General features: G+C 35.1%; 1 protein-coding gene across 1 annotated transcript in view; it reads left to right on the forward strand.

The window, feature by feature from the left end:
- LOC129393098 (uncharacterized) overlaps positions 1-22,538 on the forward strand; it is a 287,774-nt gene that overhangs the window by 120,961 nt on the left and 144,275 nt on the right. Inside the window, exon 2 of the mRNA XM_055092065.1 lies at positions 14,274-14,389. Coding sequence (XP_054948040.1) covers positions 14,274-14,389 — 116 coding nt within the window. The remainder of the gene's footprint in view (positions 1-14,273; positions 14,390-22,538) is intronic.

The following is a 22,538-nucleotide window of genomic DNA, read 5'->3' on the forward strand; positions in this document are numbered from 1 at the left end:
GATGTTGTGTTTCTACTTTTTTCTCCCTACCTTTGTTTCTCCCTCTCATCAATTTGTTTCATGTTTAATAAATTTTATTAACATCGTAAAAACTCACTTTTGTTTACATTGGTTTTTTTTTCTCTTCTGGTTTGTAAGTTTTTTTATTTTGTAGGGAGCATCTACTCCTATATTAATGCACAATTTTGCTGACTGTAGGTTCAATATGTTCTTCTTTGTCTACTTCATTAATGATAGAAATTTAGGTCTTAATTTAAGATATTTCTCCTATTATAAGCTTCTTTTTATTGTTGTTGTTGTTGTTGTTGTTGTTGTTGTTGTTTTGAGAGGGAGTCTTTCCCTGTCGCCCAGGCTGGAGTGCAATGGCGGGATCTCGGTGAACTGCAACCTCCAGCTCCTGGGTTCAGGCGATTCTCCTGCCTCAGTCTGCCTAGTAGCTGGGATTACAGGCACGCGCCACCATGCCCGGCTAATTTCTTGTATCTTTAATAGAGATGGGGTTTCACCACGTTGGCCAGGCTGGTCTCGAACTCCTGACCTCGTGATTCTCCTGCCTCGGCATCCCAAAGTGCAGAGATTACAGGCATGAGCCACCGTGCCCAGCCTATAAGCAATTATTCTTATACATTTTTCCAAGTATTTAGTTTTATGTTGCAGATTTTAATATATTACATTTTCATTTCATTCACTTAAAAATACTTCCTAATTGCCATTTCTTCTTTGGGCCATAGAGTGTTTAGAAGTGTATTGTTTAGTTGGCTAATATTTGTAGATCTTCTAGATGGTGTCCTTTTTCTCTGTTTTGGTCAGATAACATTTTATGTGGTCTTAAACTTTTTAAATTTTTATTTTACGGTTCAGAACTGGATTTATCTTGTTAAACATTCTCTGTGCCTTGTAAATAATGTGTATTCTGCTGTTTTGATGTAGTGTTTTCTATAACTGACAATTAGGTCAATTTGGTTCGTAATATTGATCAAGTTTCGTATATCCTCAATGATTTTCCAAGTGTTCAATTACTGAAAGAATGAATGTGGAAAAGCAAACTGTAATTGCAAATATGTTATTTCTCCCTTTAGTTCTATCCATTTTATTTTATTGACTATGACGGCTCTGTTGTTATGTTCATAGGTATTTAGGATTGTGATATCCTTTTGATGACTTACCCCCCTTTGTCCTTATGAATGCCCTTCTTTATATTTGACTCTAATGTTTACATCAATATCTAACTTGTCTGATGTTAATATAGCTATGTCAACTTTTTTGATTAGTGTTTATGTGGTGTATTGTTTTCCTTTTATTTAGCATTATGATGTCTCTAGTGGACACACTCTATGGTGACCCTGAATGAGTCATATCATTATGTAGTTTCCTTTTCTTGAGTGTGAGCAGAACCTGCAACTTGCTTCTAATTAATGAAATAGGTGGTAGGATGTTAATATCTTTATTAGGTTATACTATGTAAGTCTCCATTTTAGTTGGCTGAAGAGGGAGAGATCCCTTGTTGTCACTGAGGAAATAAGCTGCCTTGTTGTGAGAGGGCATATGAGAAAGCCCCTGGAATGTATCTGAGGGCCAGCAAGAAAACAGAAACTTCGGTCCTACATCCATAATGAGAGGAATTCTGCCAAGAATCAGAAAGAGCTTGGAAGCAGATTATCCCTAAGTCAGGCCCATAGATAAGAACACACTGACTGACTGACTGACGCCTTAATTGCAGCTTTGTAAGATGCTGAGAAGACCCAGCTGTGCTGTGCCCTTCCTTATTCCTGACCCATAGAAATTGTGAGACAATTGTATTGTTTTAAACAATTGTATTAATTTAAAACACATAATGTAAAACTAATGAAGTTACATATACAGGTATTTTGTGTGTATGGTTCTTTGCTTTTTGTAGATATCATTACTTTTTTATCTAGACTGACAATTTTTGCCTTTTTAACTGGAGTTTTTAGAATATTTATGCTTATGGTAGTTTTTTATATGTTGGCTTTAAATCTACCTTCTTGTTTATGTTCTCTTAGTTTCATTTTTGCTTGTTCATCTGTTCCTCTTTTCTGGCTTTTAGGTAGAACTTTTATTAATTTTTTAAATTTTTTTAATCTCAATAGGTTTTTGAGAAACAGGTGGTGTTTTGTTATATAAGTAAGTTCTTTACTGGTGACTTCTGAGATTTTGGTGCACCCATCACCTGAGCAGTGTACACTGTACCCAATGTATAGTTGTTTTTACCCCCTCACCCATCTCCCACCCTTTCCCCCAATTCCCCAAAGTCCATTGTATCATGCCTTTACATCCCCATAGCTTAGCTCCCACTTATGAGTGAGAACATACAGTGTTCGGTTTTCCCTTCTTGAGTTACTTCACTTAGAATAACGGTCTCTAATTCCGTTCAGGTTGCTGCAAATGCCATCATTTTGTTCCTTTTTATGGCTGAGTAGTATTCCACAGTGTGTATATATATATATATATATATACACACACATATATGTGTGGCAGTGTTTGTGTTGGTGAATGTATATATGCCACAATTTCTTTATCTACTCATTGATTGTTGGGCATTTGGGCTTGTTCCGTATTTTTGCAGTTGTGAATTGTGCTGCTATAAACTTGCATGTGCAACTATCATTTTCATATAATGACTTCTTGTCTTCTGGATACATACTCCGTAGTGGGATTGCTGGATCAAATGGTAGATATACTTTTAGTTCTTTAAGAAGTCTCCACACTGTTTTCCATAATGGCTGTACTAGTTTACATTCCCACCAGCAGTGTAAAAGTGTTCCTGTTTCACCATATCCACACCAACATTTGTAATTTTTCTATTATGGCCATTTATGCAGGAGTAAGGTGTTACCGCATTATGGTTTTGATTTGCATTTATATGATCATTAGTGATGTTGACTGTTTTTTCATATGGTTGTTGGCCATTTGTATATCTTCTTTTGAAAATTGTCTGCTCATGTCCTTAGCCCACTTATTGATGGGAATTGTTTGTATTTTTCTTGCTGATTTGTTTGAGTTCCTTGCAAATTCTGGATATTAGTCCTTAGTCATATGTATAGATTGTGAAGATTTTCTCCCACTCTGGTTATTCTGTTGATTGTTTCTTTTGCTGTGCAGAAGCTTTGTAGTTTAAGTGCCATCTATTTATCTTTGTTTTGGTTGCATTTGCTTTTGGGTTCTTGGTCATGAAATCTTTTCCTAAGCAAGTGTCTAGAAGGGTTTTTCTAACGTAATAGTCTACATTTTCAGGGTGAGTATTGTATCTTGGAACTCACATTGTGTCTTTTCTTTCTTGTCTTTCTTATTTGACTGCCCTCCTAATTTTTATGTGCACAAATTTTCTGTCTCTAAACATTCTGTTCGTGTTTTCTTTTGTTTTTTTTGCTTTTTGTTTTACACCCTGAGATTTTTACAACTTTATTTTACAAATATTATAATGAAATTTTTCCTTTGGCATTTATATTGTAATACCAAAACGTGTATTTCTCGGCTGGCGCAGTGGCTCACGCCTGTAATCCCAGCACGTTGGGAGGCCGGCCCAGGCGGGCGAATCACGAGGTCAGGAGATTGAGACCATCCTGGCTAACATGGTGAAACCCCGTCTCTACTAAAAATACAAAAGCAAAATTAGCCTGGCGTTGTGGCCAGCGCCTGTAGTCCCAGCTACTCGGGAGGCTGAGGCAGGAGAATGGCGTGAACCCGAGAGGCGGAGCTTGCAGTGAGCCGAGATCGCGCCACTGCACTCCAGCCTGGGTGACAGTGTGAGACTCCGTCACAAAAAAGAAAAAAAAAGTGTATTTATCTATTGCTTCATTTTCCAGCAGATGATATATTTTCTTCCCAAATGCTTCAGAGAGTAGCAATTAAAATTTTTTTTCATTTTTCTCCTAAATTGTTTCAGTGCTTTTTATTTTTTTTCTTTCTTTTTTTTTCTTTTATTATTATTATACTTTAAGTTTTAGGGTACATGTGCACAATGTGCAGGTTAGTTACATATGTATACATGTGCCATGCTGGTGTGCTGCACCCATTAACTCGTCATTTAGTATTAGGTATATCTCCTAATGCTATCCCTCCCCCCTCCCCCCACCCCACAACAGCCCCCAGAGTGTGATGTTCCCCTTCCTGTGACCATATGTTCTCATTGTTCAATTCCCACCTATGAGTGAGAACATGCGGTGTTTGGTTTTTTGTCCTTGCGATAGTTTACTGAGAATGATGATTTCCAATTTCATCCATGTCCCTACAAACAAATTTACAAGAAAAAAACAAAGAACCCCATCAAAAAGTGGGCGAAGGAAATGAACAGACACTTCTCAAAAGAAGACATTTATGCAGCCAAAAAACACATAAAAAAATGCTCATCATCACTGGCCATCAGAGAAATGCAAATCGAAACCACAATGAGATATCATCTCACACCAGTTAGAATGGCAATCATTAAAAAGTCAGGAAACAACAGGTGCTGGAGAGGATGTGGAGAAATAGGAACACTTTTACACTGTTGGTGGGACTGTAAACTAGTTCAACCATTGTGGAAGTCAGTGTGGCGATTCCTCAGGGATCTAGAACTAGAAATACCATTTGACCCAGCCATCCCATTACTGTGTATATACCCAAAGGACTATAAATCATGCTGCTATAAAGACACATGCACGCGTATGTTTATTGCGGCACTATTCACAATAGCAAAGACTTGGAACCAACCCAAATGTCCAACAATGACAGACTGGATTAAGAAAATGTGGCACAAAAACACCATGGAATACTTTGTTTTCTTTTTCTTTCAAATAGACTGGAAGTTCTGTGCACATGAGCAGGATTTTCTCTTTTCAGCATAGCTGTAGCCCTAGAACATTTGTGCTGGGTGACCCTAAATACCAACAAATGTGGTACAAATCCACATTTACTGGATAGCTCAATTCACCTAATTTCGAGTCTTTTCTAGGATGAGGAAGGGACAGGGAAAGTGGCAGAGTTGACTCATATAGTGATTTCCACTTATTGCTTCCTTTTTCATTCTACCTGCCTTTCTTTGCTCATTCCTTCCCTCTGTTGAACTTCCCGTTTTTAAATCCAGAGCCTCTTTGAGATTCTGCTTGGGTAAATCAGCACCTTTTCTGGGTGGTAGTACTATTGAATTAAATCTAAATCTATGCCTTTAATTTTTAAAATTATTATCAGAAAATAGCTGCATGCTGTTACAATCTACTTACTTAGTTTGCATATGCATATTGAGCATTTTTGCTAAATTAAAGCAAACTTTTAAACTAACATGTCTGTGTTCCATCAAATTCTAAGGTAGGAAGTTATTTTATTTGAATGAAAATTTTTCGACATCCTTATTAATAATTGGTTACAGGTTAAATTTGTTTTTACTTTACAACTAAAAAAAAAAATGCCACATAGGAGCCATTTACTCCAAGGCAGAGGAAAATAATCATCTACTTATTACAAAATCAAAATCAAATCCCTAAAATGTACCTTTATTATTTCACAAAATTATTTACTCTACTAACTGTCAAATCCATCTTTGTGCTAAGTCCTCGCATTTCAGAATAAACATTCACTTTTCTACCATGTTCTGCCTCCATTTTCTATTATGCCAGAAATGGCTTTGTAATGAAAATAAAATGGAAAACATGTCTACTGATATTTACTTTAACTGAATATTATTGGCCAGCAAATATAATAATTTTTAATTTGTAGATGTAATGCACTATGGGAAAATCACTCTATTCAAATATTGTATATGATATCATTTAAAAATATAATATTTTTCTTATAGGCTTGAATAGGAAATGTCTGATCATGAATAGTTAACCTCCTGAGGCATCTTCCAGAGAGTTTATCATGAAATAAATAGTTTTTCAATACAAAATATGATTTGAGTCAATATAGATTATTGTATTAACTACATAAAATGAAATTAAAGAAAATTTCTAGTTAACACCAAGTGAAATACAGAGAAAACAATTACATGGAATGTATTAAAAGTGTTTAATATACTTCTTTTATTAAAAACCATGTTTTAAGTTCTAATCTCTGCTGGGACTCAAATTCACATTATGCATTTTCACATTTATTGGTTTTCTATAGCTGAGTAACAAATCACTACAAGCTTAGTGGATTAAACAACACATATTTATTACCTCACATTTCCATGGGTCAGGAGACTAACCAGGTCTGTGATCAATGTCTCAAAGGCTGTAATCAACATCTGAGGTGTGTAGGTCTTCTTCTAAGCTCACTGGTATCAATTAAAAAGAAAACCAGATATAGATAAACTTTATTCAAAAAGACCATTGCAGAAGGCAGAATGCTCGAAACTCTGAATCTACAAGTGTCTAAAAATCAAACAGAGAAAGATTTTTCTTTTATAGAGAAACGTCAGCAGGGCTGCTAAAAGCTTTGTGTGGGAGAAGGGCAGGCAGTGGGCTGAGCAGAATGCTTCAACAGAAAAACGTTTCTCTCAGCAATCTGGTCATTCTTGGAATAAAGCGTTAAAGGGTTATTCTGTACTTTAGTGCTTTTTCAATCTTGAGTAGTGACCCAAAGTTTAGAGGCCCTAGAGGAGGAAACATGATTGAATAAAATTTGATCAAGTCAAAGCAATGAATAAGTTATGGGTAATTGTGAGCAACTGGTCAGATTTGGGATCAGCACACACCCCATCCTCTGTTGTTTACTACAAACAAAGTTTGTCCTTAAAATTTATTAGGAATGGAATCAGACTTATTGTGAAGTTAAGGTTTGCAAAATGATTTTCAGGGTTGGGTTGGCCTTCATGTTCTTGTTAACTTTGAGGACTAGGTTTGCAATTTGTAAAGTATGTTGTTGTACTGACAGCTGCTGGAGGATCTTCTTGGCTAGGCATTAGATGAGAGGCCTATAATAAATAGAAAAATAATGAAATGAAATAAATTTAAAAGAATAATTATTGACATTTGAACAGGGGAAGAAAACCAAGATTTGAGATTTGTAGGGACATTGGGCCTGAAGTGTCCTTAGATGGCAGGATGAGGATGAGAATGGCAATCTGACAAATATTTCAGTTTGTTGTCTGAATATTTTTGGTGAAGGCATAAACATTAAACAGGTTTCAGGGAACATAATGCACAGTAGTCACTTCTGACCACTGCATAAATATCCTCTTGAAAAGCTAGATCATGTCCAATGTTAGATAATTGCAGAGGACCACTTGCTAAAGTTTCTGTACTTCTCTGGCAATGATGTTTATAGTTTCAGTGAGAATTCCTGTAGTTCTGCTTGTTTTCCAGAGAATAGCATGGAAATTGTGGGAATTTCAGTGAACTTACTGATTGGTCATATAGCAGTCATGAAAGTTGCCCGTACAAGAACTACTATGGTAGATAGCCTTTTAGGTCTACTCTCAATCTCTTAGATTTTTCTTCTAAAGCTTTCTGACAATTTGATGGAAAATGAAAACCAGGACCTCCTTATAGGGCTAAGATTTTGCACCTAGTCTTGCACTTGTAAAACATTTTGCAGACCTTTTGTATCGTCTAGTGCCTGAAAAACTTGGCTCAGAAATAATAAAGTAGTTAAGATCAGAAAAAAAAAGTGTCTTTTAAAGGTTTAATAAAGCCTACTTAGATTAGCCAGATCACAGGATCCAGTCCAACTGGCAAGGAGTGATGGATGTGTTTGTTTCAAATAAAATATGTCTCATTAGGGATTCTATAGAGAAAATATTTATGTATCCTTAAAATTCATATGTTAAAAGCTAATCCTCAATGTGATGGTATTTGGTGATGGAGTCTTTAGCAGCTGATTAGGTAATGACGGTTGAGTGCACACAAATGTTATTAGTGCCCCTTTACATGCCTTTAAATGCTCCCAGAAAGCTCTTTTTTCCTCTGCCACATGAGGACAGAAGAAGATGGCCTTGACTATGAATCAGGAAGTGGGCTCTCAGCAGATGGTGAATCTCTTGGCAACTTGATCTTGAACATGTCTGCCTCCAAAACTGTGAAAAGGACTGTTTGCTCTTTAAGACACTGAGTCTATAGTATTCAGTTGTACAGGCCCAAATGTACTAAGACAGGGCTATGCAGGGTTCCTGTGTATAACTGTCCAGTAGATTGCTCTTTGGGGTTTATGAGCTCTTTTGATGGAGTTGTTGTCCTGTAAAGTTCAAAAGATAATAGTTCCCAGTTTTTTGTTTTTGTTTTATTATTTTTTTGTAAGACAGTCCTAACTGTGCCAGGTAAAATTAAACTTATGGTTATCTGAGTCTATTACATGCGTATAATAAGACGAGGAATATGTATTCTTGTCTCCTATAATAATGTAGATATTTGTGTTGGTGAGAAATCAGGTGCAATTGCAAATACATACGCTGATGAAAAGAACCTTGTTTATGTTCAGGTAGAAACAAATGTTGGCCTTTTAAAAAGTATTAATGTTGAAGGGTGTTCCTTTTCAAATCTAGAGGGAGACGATAAAGTTCCCTGTGCTAACACAAAGGATGCCCTTGAATCAAGACAAGTTTAGGAATTTGGGGGAAACTAGAGGCTTCCAGAGGAAAAAGAGTACATAACCAGCAATTAGAAATAGGACTATAAGATTGTGCTATGAGTTGAGTGAGGGAATAAGATATATTGGGGATCCTTGGAATAATGGGGAGTCATTATAGGGAAAACAGCTTCACTAAGGTGGAGAAGAAGGTAACACAAAGTAAGATTCCTTATGGAAGGCTATGTTTACAATGAGGAGAAGTATGCAGACAACAAAGTTGTCACTGAAGAGGATAAAGAAGAAGGATGAAGTAAAGGACAAATACAATTCTGAAAATAGGAAATAAGCAAGGGAATCCTAGGGTGTGTTGTTCTCACATATAAAGTGGAAAATTACCTCCTCCTCATGATGTCTACTTGTTTTGAAATTACTGGAAAAGCTGTATACTTATGACACTATCTGATTCTGGGAGCTCCTGAGAGACAGTCTTAGTTTTAGGTCTCCCATTGGGATGGACTTCCATTCATACTAGCTTTTGTAACTTTTTAGTTGAGTAGTATGAGTGCAAAGTTAGATCCCCTGATGTTTGGCAACCATGCTAGTGATAAGAAGAATGATGTAAATGTCCTTCCTGCAGAGTTTAACATTAGCTTTCTAGTGATGCTCTCTTCAGAATACTAAATCTTCATTTCTTGATTGTGGAGTGGTTTGGATGGGAGATGGGAGGAAAATCATCAACCCAACCTGCTGAGATTAATGATGGGTATAATTAATATATCTTTTGCAGTATTTTAGAATGTCTGGGTTGACTAGGTTAGAATCTTTGAGAGTTCAGGCAGTATAGGGAGTTCTTATGGACTGTCCAGTTGTCCAGTTATTACTTCATGTGTAGACAGTTGAAATGACCCAGCAGGAGTGGACTCAAGGGAAATCAGGGATAACAGCAATGAGAAAATGAATTCTTTTAAAGTTTAGTCATATTTAATTTTAATAGTCCATTAGGTCTTTCTATCACTCTAGATGACTGAGGATAAAGATAGTGCAATTTTTGAGATAAATGGATAATTCTTTAACTTAGTTGTATTACTTTACTTTTGAAATTAGTCTCTCTGTCACTTGAAAGAGCCAGTGGAATTTCCCATGTGGAGAATACATTTTCTAACAAAGGTTTAGCAATAGTATGGCAATGAAACTTTTACAATGGGAAGCTTCAAGGCAGTGAGAGGACATGCAGAAGATACTTAAGAAAATATTGATATCCATGATATTTAGATAAATGGCTAAAATCTAATTTCCGGTTAAGAAAATGTCTTGCTAATAGATTTAGCTTCCTTTCTTGTCTTTACATCTTCACTAGGGTTATGTTTTCAACAGATGGGGTACAAAGACAGCACCAGATAGAGAGTGAAATTTGCCCACCAATGTTGGCAGAGGAGTTTATTTAGTTTCTCCCTTCCATGGTGAGTGATCTTGTAAATGTCAAACACTAAATCTAGGGCGGGGGAGCTACATGGTCAGTTGAATGTCTTCTAAGTCTAACCGGGTGGTTAAAATATACAACTTGGCCATTTTGTTCATGGACTTTAAATTGGAAGATTTTAAATTCCTCAATTAAGGGTCAGATTGTAAATACAGTAGACTTAAAATCCTGACTGATTGGACTGAGAATGGAACAGCTTTCTGAGATACCCACCTAAGCATATTGATCAATTAGTGAGTTTCCTTTTATTTTAGGACTATTGGCACCCATGTGTGTTTCTACCTTGAGAATGGCCACCTTTCTTGGCTATAACAGAACTTCTAATATGTCGGACACATGTTTTTCATTTTTAATTGATGCTCCTTGCATTAGTTATTGTTCTCTAGAGGGACAGGACTAATAAGATAGATGTATATATGAAAGAAAGTTTTTTTAATGAATATTGTCCCACACAAAGGTGAAGTCCCACAATAGGCAGTCTGAAAGCTGAGGAGCAAGAAAGCCAGTTTGAGTCCCGAAACCTCAAAAGCAGGGAAACGGACACTGCAGCCTTCAGTCCATAGCCGAAGGCCCGTGAGCCACTGGCAAACCACCGGTGCAAGTCCAAGTGTCCAAAAGCTGAAGAACTTGGTGTCCGATGTTCAAGGGTAGGGAGCATCTAGCACGGGACAAAGATGGAGGCCAGAAGATTTAGCCAGTCTAGTCTTTCCATGTTCTTCTGCCTGCTTTTATCGTAGCCACACTGGCAGTTGACTAGATGGTGCCCACCAGGATTGAGGGGAGATCTGCCTCTCCTAGTCCACTGACTCAAATGTTAATCTCCTTTGGCAACACTCTCACAGAAACACCCAGGAACAATACCTTGCATCCTTCAATCCAATCTAGTTGACAATATTAACCAACACACCCCCTCTATGGTCAAAAATCTTTTTGTTTTCAATAACATGCCACACTCAGGTACTACCTAAAAAATCATACATACCTGCTATGTAAATGATATCTCTTTTTCTTCAGTCAAAGAAATAGCTCTTGTGGGAGACACAAATTCAGTGATTTGAGATGACTCTGAAACAGAGTGGCATATATTGTATGGGGTTTACAAATCTATAATGGGATATTGTACCTTGATATTTCCTCCTAAAGGTGCAGAGACATGAACCATCAACAAAAAAGGGTAAGGTCTGGATTCGCAAGGGCATTCTCAATGTTCAGGGAAGAGGAAGGTTGAGGCTTGAGTGGCTGTAATACAATCGTGTGTTTACTTCAGTTGGGAAAAGGAGGATCGTGATATGATTGAGTTGACAGCAATAAACAGTGATGTGAGAAGGAAAAAGCATAAGAGTTAATTAGAGGTGAGCTGAGAAGCCAAATATTTACAGTGATATGAGTTAGAAGAGTCTAAATTGCATGAGATATATGATGTTCAGGGTAAGACCTAGCAAAGGTCAACTATGGCTTCAATTATTTCTGCTCTTCCTACGACTGATCATGTACAAGTAAGACAAAGCTTGAGATACAGGATGTATGATAAAGCTAAAATATCCCATGAGCCTGTAGTTTCTGTTGCATTTTTCAGATAGGAAACCTAAGGTATGTCATTTTCTTTCATGAAAAATGAGGGAGAAGGGCGAGGAGTAATTAGGGAATTCCAAAGTAAGGGTGGAAGAAAAAATATTTTTAGAAATAAAAAAATTTTATAGAGTGATTCTCATTGCAGAAGTTTAGATACAATCTAATTTGTTATGAATATAAATGGGATAATATAGCAGAAGAAGTTAATAATCCACATTCCACAATAGATAATTAGTCTTAGAAATCCCTGAAGCTGACTCTTGGTTTGAGGCAGGGAATAATTAAGAATAGTATTGATAAGATCTGGGAATAAGATTTTTCCCTCAGGCCTAAATAGTAGGGGGTCATGAATTGAACTTTATATATTGAGAACTTATATTACTTCTGTTCTAATATTTTTAAATAAGTACTGTGTGTCTTCTAAAAATTCTTGAATCATGTAAATCAAAGAAAGATGAAAACAACATATTGGATGAGGGTTGAATTGCAACGTAAGCCCAGCTTCTTTTGATTTTTATTTACTGACTGGGCAAAATAAATGGGGGCTTCTGTAAATCCCCAGGATGCGACTGTGTAATCATATTCTTGAATTTTCCATGGAAAGGCAAATAGGTATTAGGAATTAGGGCAAAACGTTATAATGAAGAAAGCAATAGAGCAAGTCAACAAATATAAATAACATGGTGTTAGAGGGTATGGAAGCAAGAAGAGTATTAGGGTTTGGGACAAAAGGAAACCTTGATTTTTAAAATTTTATTTATGGCCCACAAATCTTGATCCAATTAGAAACTCTTTCCATTAGGATATTTTACAGCTAAAATTATGTGTTACATGGGCTGGAGGTAGAAATAAGGAGCCCCTTGTCAAGCAACTATTGAATGCTAAGTCTGAAACCTTTAATTGCCCCAGGTTTTAGTGTAGGACCTTGTTAGACTGAGACGCCAAAGTGAGGTTTACATCCAGCTCTAAGGACCCTGCTTCCTAAACATGTCCTGCTGCTGTTATCCCTATACTACAAACTAAATCAAGTATGTGAATGGTCATATTTAGAATTTGGAGATTGTCATTGTCAAGTGTTTGGGGAGTTATAAGTGTGAGAAAACTGGAGTGTTCTATCAGAGACAATAGAGGGCAAAGATCAGTGGAAGAAAAGACTGACATTTCAAAGGTTAGTCCCTCAGGTGAACATGAAATATTAACAATTTAACTAGAAAATAAATTTCTGCCAATAGATTAATAATTATTCTGGATTAATAAAAAGCTATGCTAGGAATTATGGAGTCCAAGAAATACAAAAGGAGCCAACAAAGGGGTAATATATCTTACCTCAACAGAGAGGTGGTTTGTGTTCTTCAAAGAATTACCATGGGTAATTTTGAGGTGTTCAGGTTGGAGTAGGTAGCTCTGGTGTCTACCAGAAATGGGAAGATTCCCATTGATTTAACTTATCATTCCCCCTATAGTATTAAGAGTATCTTGGGGCAGGGAAGGGCAGATCTCCTTGGGAGGGAGATATTGAAACTCCTGTGTTTGAAGTTAAATACTTTAGTGTAATTGAGGATGGCTCTATGGATTTGAGATGATTTTCCTTTTATTTAAGTTGAAGAGTCATGAGCTTTTATGATTTAATTTTAATTTTATAAGCCCATCCTACATCTTCATGATGTTGTGCTAAAGCATGGATTTCAGAGTGAATGACATTTTGGCAATGGATATGATATAATAGCCTCATAATTCTGCATAGAACCCACTAATAAAGCTGGTAACTAAGCAGAGCATCCAGGTCATTTAGGATTATCTAGCATTAGGCCTGATTAATTCTTCCAGATGTTTTCTAAGTGGTGCCTATAATTAGTGACTAATTCATTTCTTTGTTGTTTACAGTTTTGATAATTTAACCAGTCTATTTTTTATGGGAAGTCTCTAAGGATGGAATCTAAGTTTTTTTTTTTCTAGTCTTCTCAGTTCTGTGATAGGCTTTAGTGTATTTTTATTTAAGTAAGTCTGTTGATTCTTATCCATTGGTCTCTTCAAACTATAAAGAGGCATCTGTGGAACACACAAGAATTGAGCTAACTGGTGAATGTCTGAAAGCTTAGAAGAACATGACTCTAAGACAAATCTGAATTATGTAAAAAATTTCTCTCTGTATGGGCATGGGTCAGGGAAGTTCTTTATTATAACAAATAAGTCAGATCAAGACCAAGGCTTAAAATTAACTTATTGAGAAGAGGGCAACTGAGTTTCTGCAGCTTCTTATTTTCAGGGTCTGAGAACTGGAGGAACAGGACCAAGATCTTGAGAAACTATTAAAAAAAAACTGGGGAGCTGGCAAAGTAGAGACAGATTTAGATAGGGGTGGTTAAATACCAGGATGATAACAACCTGGTTGAGAGAGACAGGAGGAAATTTTGAGGAGAGATAAGGAGAGTAAAAGGAGGGAGGTGGGAGTATTTCTGAGGTTGGTGAACATAAGGTAGTAAAACAGTTGATATAGCTGATCTTTGAGAGACTGAATACCTTCAGAGAAATAAGATTGTTCTTGTTAAATGGCCTAATTAAGGTTAGGCTAAAATGCATTAGAATTCAATAATGTGAACAGCCATATGCAGTCTCTCTGAAGAAAGCAGTTACTAGATATTGGAACAGTATATAATCATATATGTGTGTATGTGTGTGTGTATATATATATGTATAAAATAAAAATTATATATATGTAATTTTTGACATACAGGTTTGCTGTATCACCCAAGCTGGAATGCAGTGGTGCAATTAAAGCTCACCATGGCCTTGAACGCCTGAGATCAACAGATATTCCTGACTTAGCCTCTCCAGTAACTAGGACCACAGGTATGAACCTACCACATCTGACTAATTTTTTTTAGAATGTTTCTGTAAGACAGAATCTCATTATGGTGCCCAGGCTGGTCTCACTCCTGGGCTGAAACAATCTGCCTGACTCAGCTTCCCAACATGCTGAGATTACAGGAGTGAGCCATAGCACCCAGCCAGTTATTAACTTATTTGCAGTAATACCATAAAGTAATTAATTGCACACTTGTCTCTGTGTTATGGATTTAATGGTTGTGAATGTAAATTTACATATTTTATCTAAAATTTTTATTACCTATTCATACTTATGTAAAAGAAGCCTGCCACATTGCTATACGATTACTGCTACATAATGTTATTCCAAAGGAGGCACCATGAGTTCATTTTGTGAGAATGAAATTATATGTAGCACAAGGCTGAGCAAGAAAATATTCTGTGCCTATAACTATAATGTTATGAAATCCTTAAGTCAAATATGAAACTGTAATAGCAAAGGAAATTATTATGTAACAAATACATTATCCCTGGTGGAGAAATGTGTGTCGTAAGGATGGTTAAAAGTAAACAGAAGATTTTTGTGTGTGTGCATTTATCATGGGGATGGGAAGCCTAGAAAAAATTTAAGCAGACCATCCAATGTCCTGGCTTTCCAGGATGGCTAGAAAATGTAGAGACTGAACAAAGGATGGCAAGCGTAGAACAAAATAAGGTAGTTAAAAAGAAAGACAATTTGTAATAAAGGTGGCATGTAGAGGTTAGAAATATTTCCTTGGCTTTTAAAAGTTCCTACAAAATATTGTGTTTATAAACTGAGATAATTATTTTTAAGGATCTGGAACTAAGCATATAGGTAAAAATGTAAAGAAACTAATAAGCATGAGAATATAGTACTCTGACTAAAGGAATTTTGACTACAGAACGGAAACTGAGGACATTAAAAAAAAATAATAACTGAAAAGCTCTGAGGGCCCAGGCACTAACTAACCTTGAATTCCAAACTGAGACATTTGAATTTTTTATACACCGATAATTATGATGATTCAGCTTCTAAATTAGTCTTCTGTTAGAGTAAAATGGTCTGTTTTAAAATTGTTCCTTTTAAAAATTGTACAACAATAAACCAGTGACTGACTTTGTGAGTTCTCTATAATATAATCTAGGTTTGCTATTTCCCAAATGTATCAGAATATAGGCTAATCTTAGAAAAAAACAATGAAGTGGCAAAAAATACCTTTGAACCACGTACATAATTGACTTATCTTTCTGGCTTTTTTAGCAAATCTTAGGAAAAGATAATTGATTTTTTTATAATCTCAATACATACATAAAATGGTAGCATTTTATTGTACTATTTCACAATATGGCAGTTAATGAACATGCACAGTATAATTTTTCATTCACTTAAATTAGCACATTCTTTATATATTGTATTAGATATATTCAGTTCACTGGTGAAACAAAAATAATTATCTTGATATGGTTATAAATATAGAAAATTATAAGTGGTTCCAAAATTTTAGATGATTTTTCTCAGTGCAAAATAAAATTAGCCTTTTGTATTGTCAACAAAAGAATTTAGACAGCAGAATCTATTGAAATTATAGGCAACCATCTGATTTATATGTTTTTATATGTATGTGAATATTAAAGTTTTAGTATGCTTTTAGAAATTAGAAGTATTGTGTTAAGTGCTATAACCTGGTAGAATTTATTTCCAAACCAATTGGTGGCAGTTTGGGAAGGAGATAACTCTACTCCAATTTGCTTCACATAGTAATTTTCCTTAAGCCAGCATGTTGAAACTTTCAAAAATAAGAAACATTTCTCTGCATGCATAAACATCAGAGATATTGTACAAGTTCAACTGAAATACTCTTTGAATTTGCAGACTTTTAAAGTACATAAAATAGATGCAACTTTCTGTTGGAAAAACAGAAGACATGGTCTTTGGAATTAATCACAAACAAATAGAATACACAAATTGTTGCGTCCAAGCTTATTGAACTTGGGTTTTGTTCAAAATTAATGTAGAAATCCTCAGGAAATATAGTTTTTTCTTGACATCCCTGACACTTACGGATCATCATTCAACCTATTTATGGCCCATGCAATATAAAGGGAAGTCTAATAGGAATGTTCAGAGAAAGCCTTTGCCAGGCTCTAACAGAGACAGATGCTACCAAATTCTTCACTGGTACCATTAGTTTTGCTTTTATTTCTGCCTTGTAACATATGAGTTTTCTGTAGTTACAACAACTATTTTTTTTATCATGAGTTGAAAATCTTAATGATAGAAAATTAACATCTATGTATGATAGAGTTGGAATCTAAGAAAAGCCTAGGTTTATGAGTTTCTTGATAATACTAAGTGACTAACCCTGAGACAATCAACCTTCAGACCTCTGATTAAGTAAATTATAAATATTTCAATTATGCTCTGCTCATTAGTCTCCTATTGCTTGCAGCTGAATTTTTTTTTTTTACCAACACAATATTGTAATGAAAATGGGGAAAAGGTAATGATGGCAGTTTGACAAATAGATAAAGGTTTTAACCCATGGAAGTGTTAGTAATAAATAGCATTTAGAAGCTGAGAAAGAAGGCTGGAGCCTGGGTCCACAAATGTGTGAGTCAAAATCAGACATTCATTTGGGAGACTGGGAATATCAGAAACATGACAAAACCTTGAGTCAAACTTAATTTTGTAAGAAACTGTCCAATTATTCAAACTTGATTGTTGTTTTTATAGAAGACACTAGGCTAAGCTTATAGGTAAACAGGACAAAGCATCTGACACTAAAGTCATTATAATATATTGGGTCACTCAGATACATAAATGACATAAAGTGGTGAGTGGTAAGGTATAGATTTGTGATTTTTACTCTAAATAGTGTTAAAGTGGGTTTTAAAATAGAATACACTTAACGTGAGAAACCATTGGTTTGGTATATGGTACTGATGATTCTCAGAGAAAACCCAGTTCACCCGCTATGTTCTTTCCATGATTCTTTCGCTCCTTGGAAACTGTTGACAAAGACACAACATACCAGAATCTCTGGGACACATTCAAAGCAGTGTGTAGAGGGAAATTTTTAAAATGCCTATTTACTGATATTCTTGATAAAAGGGTCACTGTTGTTATGTTTTCTGGTTTTTGTTGTTTTTTTTTTTTGAGACAGAGTCTCACTGTGTCACCCAGGCTGGAGTGCAGTGGCGCGATCTTGGCTCACTGCAACCTTCACCTGCTGGGTTCAAACAATTCTCCTGCCTCAGCCTCCTGTGTAGCTGAGACTACAGGGGTGTGCCACCATGCCCAGCTATTTTCTGTATTTTTAGTAGAGACAGGGTTTCACCACGCTGGCCAGGCTGATCTCGAACTCCTGACCTCGTGATCCACTGCCTCGGCCTCCCAAAGTGCTGGGATTACAGGCGTAAGCCACCAAGCCCAGCCTATATTTTCATTTAATTATTGTATTTAAACATGCTCTTCTTTACTTTTCTGTTTGGAATATTTGTGTTTGAAAAAATATCTCAAATTATTTAAAAACAATATGTATTGACTCTCTTTTTCTCCAATGTGTATTATGCTATCCTGTTACTTTGTATATCTTTTTTTCAAAATACTGGACATTTTAGCATAATATATCATAACAAGTATAGATTATTTTTCTTATCTCCAAGTGACTTCCTTTGTTTTTGTGTTTTGATTGTTTATTCAATGATTACCCTGAATTATTCATTTAAAATGTATTTCTTCCAAACTGTATAGCTACTGATTTCACTGCCAAGTTTTTGTTTTCTTGTTTTTATTTTTAAGTTTGGATCTCCCCTATTTCAACTTAGACAAGTAACTACCTAATGATTCGTCATAGGTTTTGTTTAAACTTGATCTGGTACGTCTCCCACCTTTTGCCATTGGATCTGTTTGTAGCTGAAGAGAATACAAGTTTAGGGAGTTGACAGCTGTGTTCCACTTTCAGTCAGGAGTAGTAGCTCACACATTTTCTCTGTAGTCACTCATGATAAAATTGTGGCCTTACACATATGCGTAGGTTCCGAACCACCAGTACTATGTGGTATCAACATGGTGGTCTTTTACCTTCCCTTTCCCTTTATCTCCATGTTAAGTTTCTGAGTTGTCTGTAAATTTAAAGCTTGAATGAACTAATTACCCTGAGATGTTGGCCTACACTAATCATTTGCTGTTGAGATCTATATATTTTTCTCCACAACATTCTTGGGCATGAATTTTTCCATAGTCTGCTCCAAATAATGTCAATTTCTTTAGGTGGGACCACAGACCTGGGGGTGGAATGTGTTGGGATGGGAGCTGCCCCTAACTGAAATAACAGACGCCAAGATTCAGTACATTTTGTTGAATAAGTGCTTCTCAATTTGCATTTTTTCTTTTGCTCAATTCACAAATGATTTAAACAGCTATTAATGACAATTTGTCAAGTTACATAGTTGCTTTTGGGGAAGGAGCACTTGTCAAGTTGACGCAGTCATTCTGGAGTGTTCCAAATATCTAATCTTTGTGAGGCAGAAAGAAAGTTTCAGTTTCTGTTTTTATTATGAAAATTTATTTTCAGGAAATTGAAGTGTTCATAAAAAATTTCCCAAATACTATAGTAACAGTAGATAACTATATTTATTTTCTGGATAATAAAATACAAAGTATGTAACATTTAAATGCCAACTTCCACACATATTACAGTTGGAGACTCCTACATCTGAATACTGTTTTGATAGTTATTATCCTTGTAGTATAGACCATGTATCTTAAACTCTTTGGACTGAAATCACTTACTTACAAATATAAGATAACCATATGCAAGTCAGAATCTTTTAAGGCTTGAATGAGATAATATATAAAATTTTTGCCCAGTGCAGATTGTGGAATATATTAAACACTGAGTTAATATCAATTATATTATTCTTAAAATTTATTATTATATCTTGAGACATTTTAAGTGTGTGCATTTCCACCTGTAACAGTATTTTCTTCTCTAATGATAAAATAACATCTCAAAGAGTAGGACTGCATCTGTACATGGAATTAACAAAAAAGTTTTAACACCTTATTCAATGTTTGCACAGATAATCTTTTTAGTTACAATAATAAAATGAAAGGAGAATCTACATGAATTTCCTGTAAGAATAATAAAGATGATTAATAGAACTTTGAGGTTTCATAACAACATTTTCTAAGCTGAATATATAGATTAACTAGTAAAGTCATCTCTTTGTGAAATTGATTTTTCCCCTTTCCTTCAATGAAGAATTGATTGTCTAGACTTTTTTGATAATTAATTCAATTTTAAAGTATTTTTGTTTGAACATTTACTCATTTGGAAAATAACTACCAGGTTTTCATTTTGTTGGCAAGAAAAACACTTAAGTACATTTAATATATAACAAACCTTAAGATTTAGGTTCTTTAATACATCTAAAATTATATACTTGAATACATTTTTTAATTTTAAATTTTTGTGGGTGTATAGTAGGTGTACATGAGATATTTTGATACAGACATGCAATACATAATAATCACATCAGAGTAAATGGTGTATCCTTCTCTTCAAGTATTTATTCTTTGTGTTGGAAGAAATCAGATTATACTCTTTATTTTAAAATTTACAATTTAATTATTTTTGACTCTAGTCACCTTTTTGTGCTATCAAATACAAGGTCTTAATCATTATTTCTGTTTTGTTGTACCCCTTAACCATCCCCACTTCCATCTCCATGCCCCTACTGCCCTTCCAAGCTTCTAGTAACCAACCTTAGACTATCTCCATACATTCAATTGTTTTAATTTTCAGCTCTCACAAATAAGTGAGAATATGTGAAGTTGGCTTTTCTGTTCCTGGCTTATTTGACTTAACATAATAATGTGCATTTCCATCCATGTTGTTGCAAATGGCAGAATCACAGTATTTTCCATGGCTGGCACTCTGTTGTGTATAGGTACCACATTTTCTTTGTTCATTCACCTGTTGATGGACACTTGTTTCCAAATCTAGGCTATTGTGAATAGTGCTGCAACAAACATGGGAGTGCAGAAATATATTTATTTCTCTTCTTTTGGGCGTACATCTAGGAGTTGGATTGCTGTATCATATGGTAGCTATATTTATAGTTGTTTGAGGAAACTCCAAACTGTTCTCCATAGTGATTTTGCTAATTTACAATGAAACCAAGAATGTACAAGGGTTACCTTGTCTCCATATCCTCATCAGTATTCCTTATTGCCTGTCTTTTTGATATAAGCCTATTTATATGGGCTGAGAAAACATATCATTATAGTTTTCATTTACAGTTGTCTGATAATCAGTGATGTTCAGCACCTTTTTGTATATTTGTCTGCTATTTGTAGGCCTTTGTTTGAGAAATGTTTATACAGATATTTTGCCAATTTTTCAGTGAGATTACAACATTTTTTCCTCTACAGTTCTTTGAGCTTCTTACATATTCTGGCTATTAATTCTTTGCAGATGGGTAGTTTGCAAAAATTTTCTCCCATTTTGTGGGTTGTCCATTTACTTTGTTGATTGTTTCCTTTCCTCTGCAGAAGCTTTTTAACTTGATGTGATCCCATGTTTTCATTTTTGCTTTGGTTGCCTGTGCTTGTGGACTATTATTCAATAACTCTTTGTTCTATCTAATGTCATGGAGAGTTTCCCCAATGTTTTCTTTTAGTATTTTCATAGTTTAGGTCTAGATTTAAGTCTGTAATCTGTTTTGATTAGATTTTTATATATTACAAGAGATAGGGGTCTAGTTTCATTCTTCCACATATGAATATTTTTTCCCCAGCACCACTTATTGAAAAACCTATCCTTTCACCAATGTGTGTTCCTGTTAACTTTGTCAAAAATGAGTTGACTGTAGATTTACAGATTTATATCAGGGCTCCGTATTTGGTTCCATTGGTATATGTGTCTGTTTTTATGCCATTTTGGTTACTGTAGTTCTGTAGCATTATTTGAAGGCAGGTAAGGTGATTCCTTCATTTTGTTTTTCTTGCTTAGAACAACTTTGGCTATTCTGGGTCATTTATGGTTCCATATAAATCTTAGGGCAGTTTTTTAAAAATATTTTTCTGGAGAATGTTATTGGTGCTCTGATAGATATTGTGTTGAATTTGTAGATTTCTTTCGGCAGCATGGACATTTTAACAATATTGATTATTCTAATCCATGAACAAGGGATATATTTCCATTTTTTTTGCCCTCTTCAATTTATTTTATCAGTGTTTTTTAGTTCTTATTGTATAGATAGTGCACTTTTTTTGGTTAATTACTAGGTATTTAATGTAAATGGGATTACTTTTTAAATTTCTTTTTCAGATTGTTCACTGTTAGCATATAAAAATGCTACTGATTTTTGTATGTTGATTATGTATCTTGTAACTTTACTGAATTTGTTTATCAGGTTCTAATCGATTTTTGGTGGAGTCTTTAGGTTTTTCCAAATATAATATCAGATTATCTGCTAACAAGGATAATTTGACTTCTTTCTTTCTGATTTGGATGCCTTTTATTTCTTTATCTTGTCTGATTGTTCTAATTAGAACTTCCAGTACTATGTTGAATAACAGTGGTGAAAATGGGCAACCCTGTGGTGATCCAGATCTTAGACGAAAGGTTTTCAGATTTTTCCTTTCAGTATGATACTAACTGTGGGTCTGTCATATATGGCTTTTATTATTTTGAGGTATGTTCCTTCTATCCCTAGTTTTTTAAAAGTTTTTATTATTATTATAAAGGGATGTAGAATGTTATCGAATGTGATTTCCACATCAATTGAAATGATCACATATGTTTTCCTTCTATTGATATGATGTATCATCTTAGTTGATTTGCATATTTGGAACTATCCTTGCATCTCTGGTATAAATCCCACTTGATCATGATGATTGATCTTTTTAATGTGTTGTTGAATTCAGTTTCCTTGTATTTCGTACAGGACTTTTGCATCAATATTCATTAGTGATACTGGTCTATAGTTTTCTTTGCTTGATGTGTTTTTATCTGATTCAGAGATGGGGGTAATACTGGGCTCATTGAATAAGTTTGAAATACTCCCTTCTCCTCTATTTTGGAATAGTTTGAGTAGGATTGGTATTCTTCTTTAAAGGTTTGATAGACTTCAGCAATGAAGT

Source organism: Pan paniscus, chromosome 11, assembly GCF_029289425.2.
Source record: "Pan paniscus chromosome 11, NHGRI_mPanPan1-v2.0_pri, whole genome shotgun sequence".
In the NCBI taxonomy this organism is placed as follows: domain Eukaryota; kingdom Metazoa; phylum Chordata; class Mammalia; order Primates; family Hominidae; genus Pan; species Pan paniscus.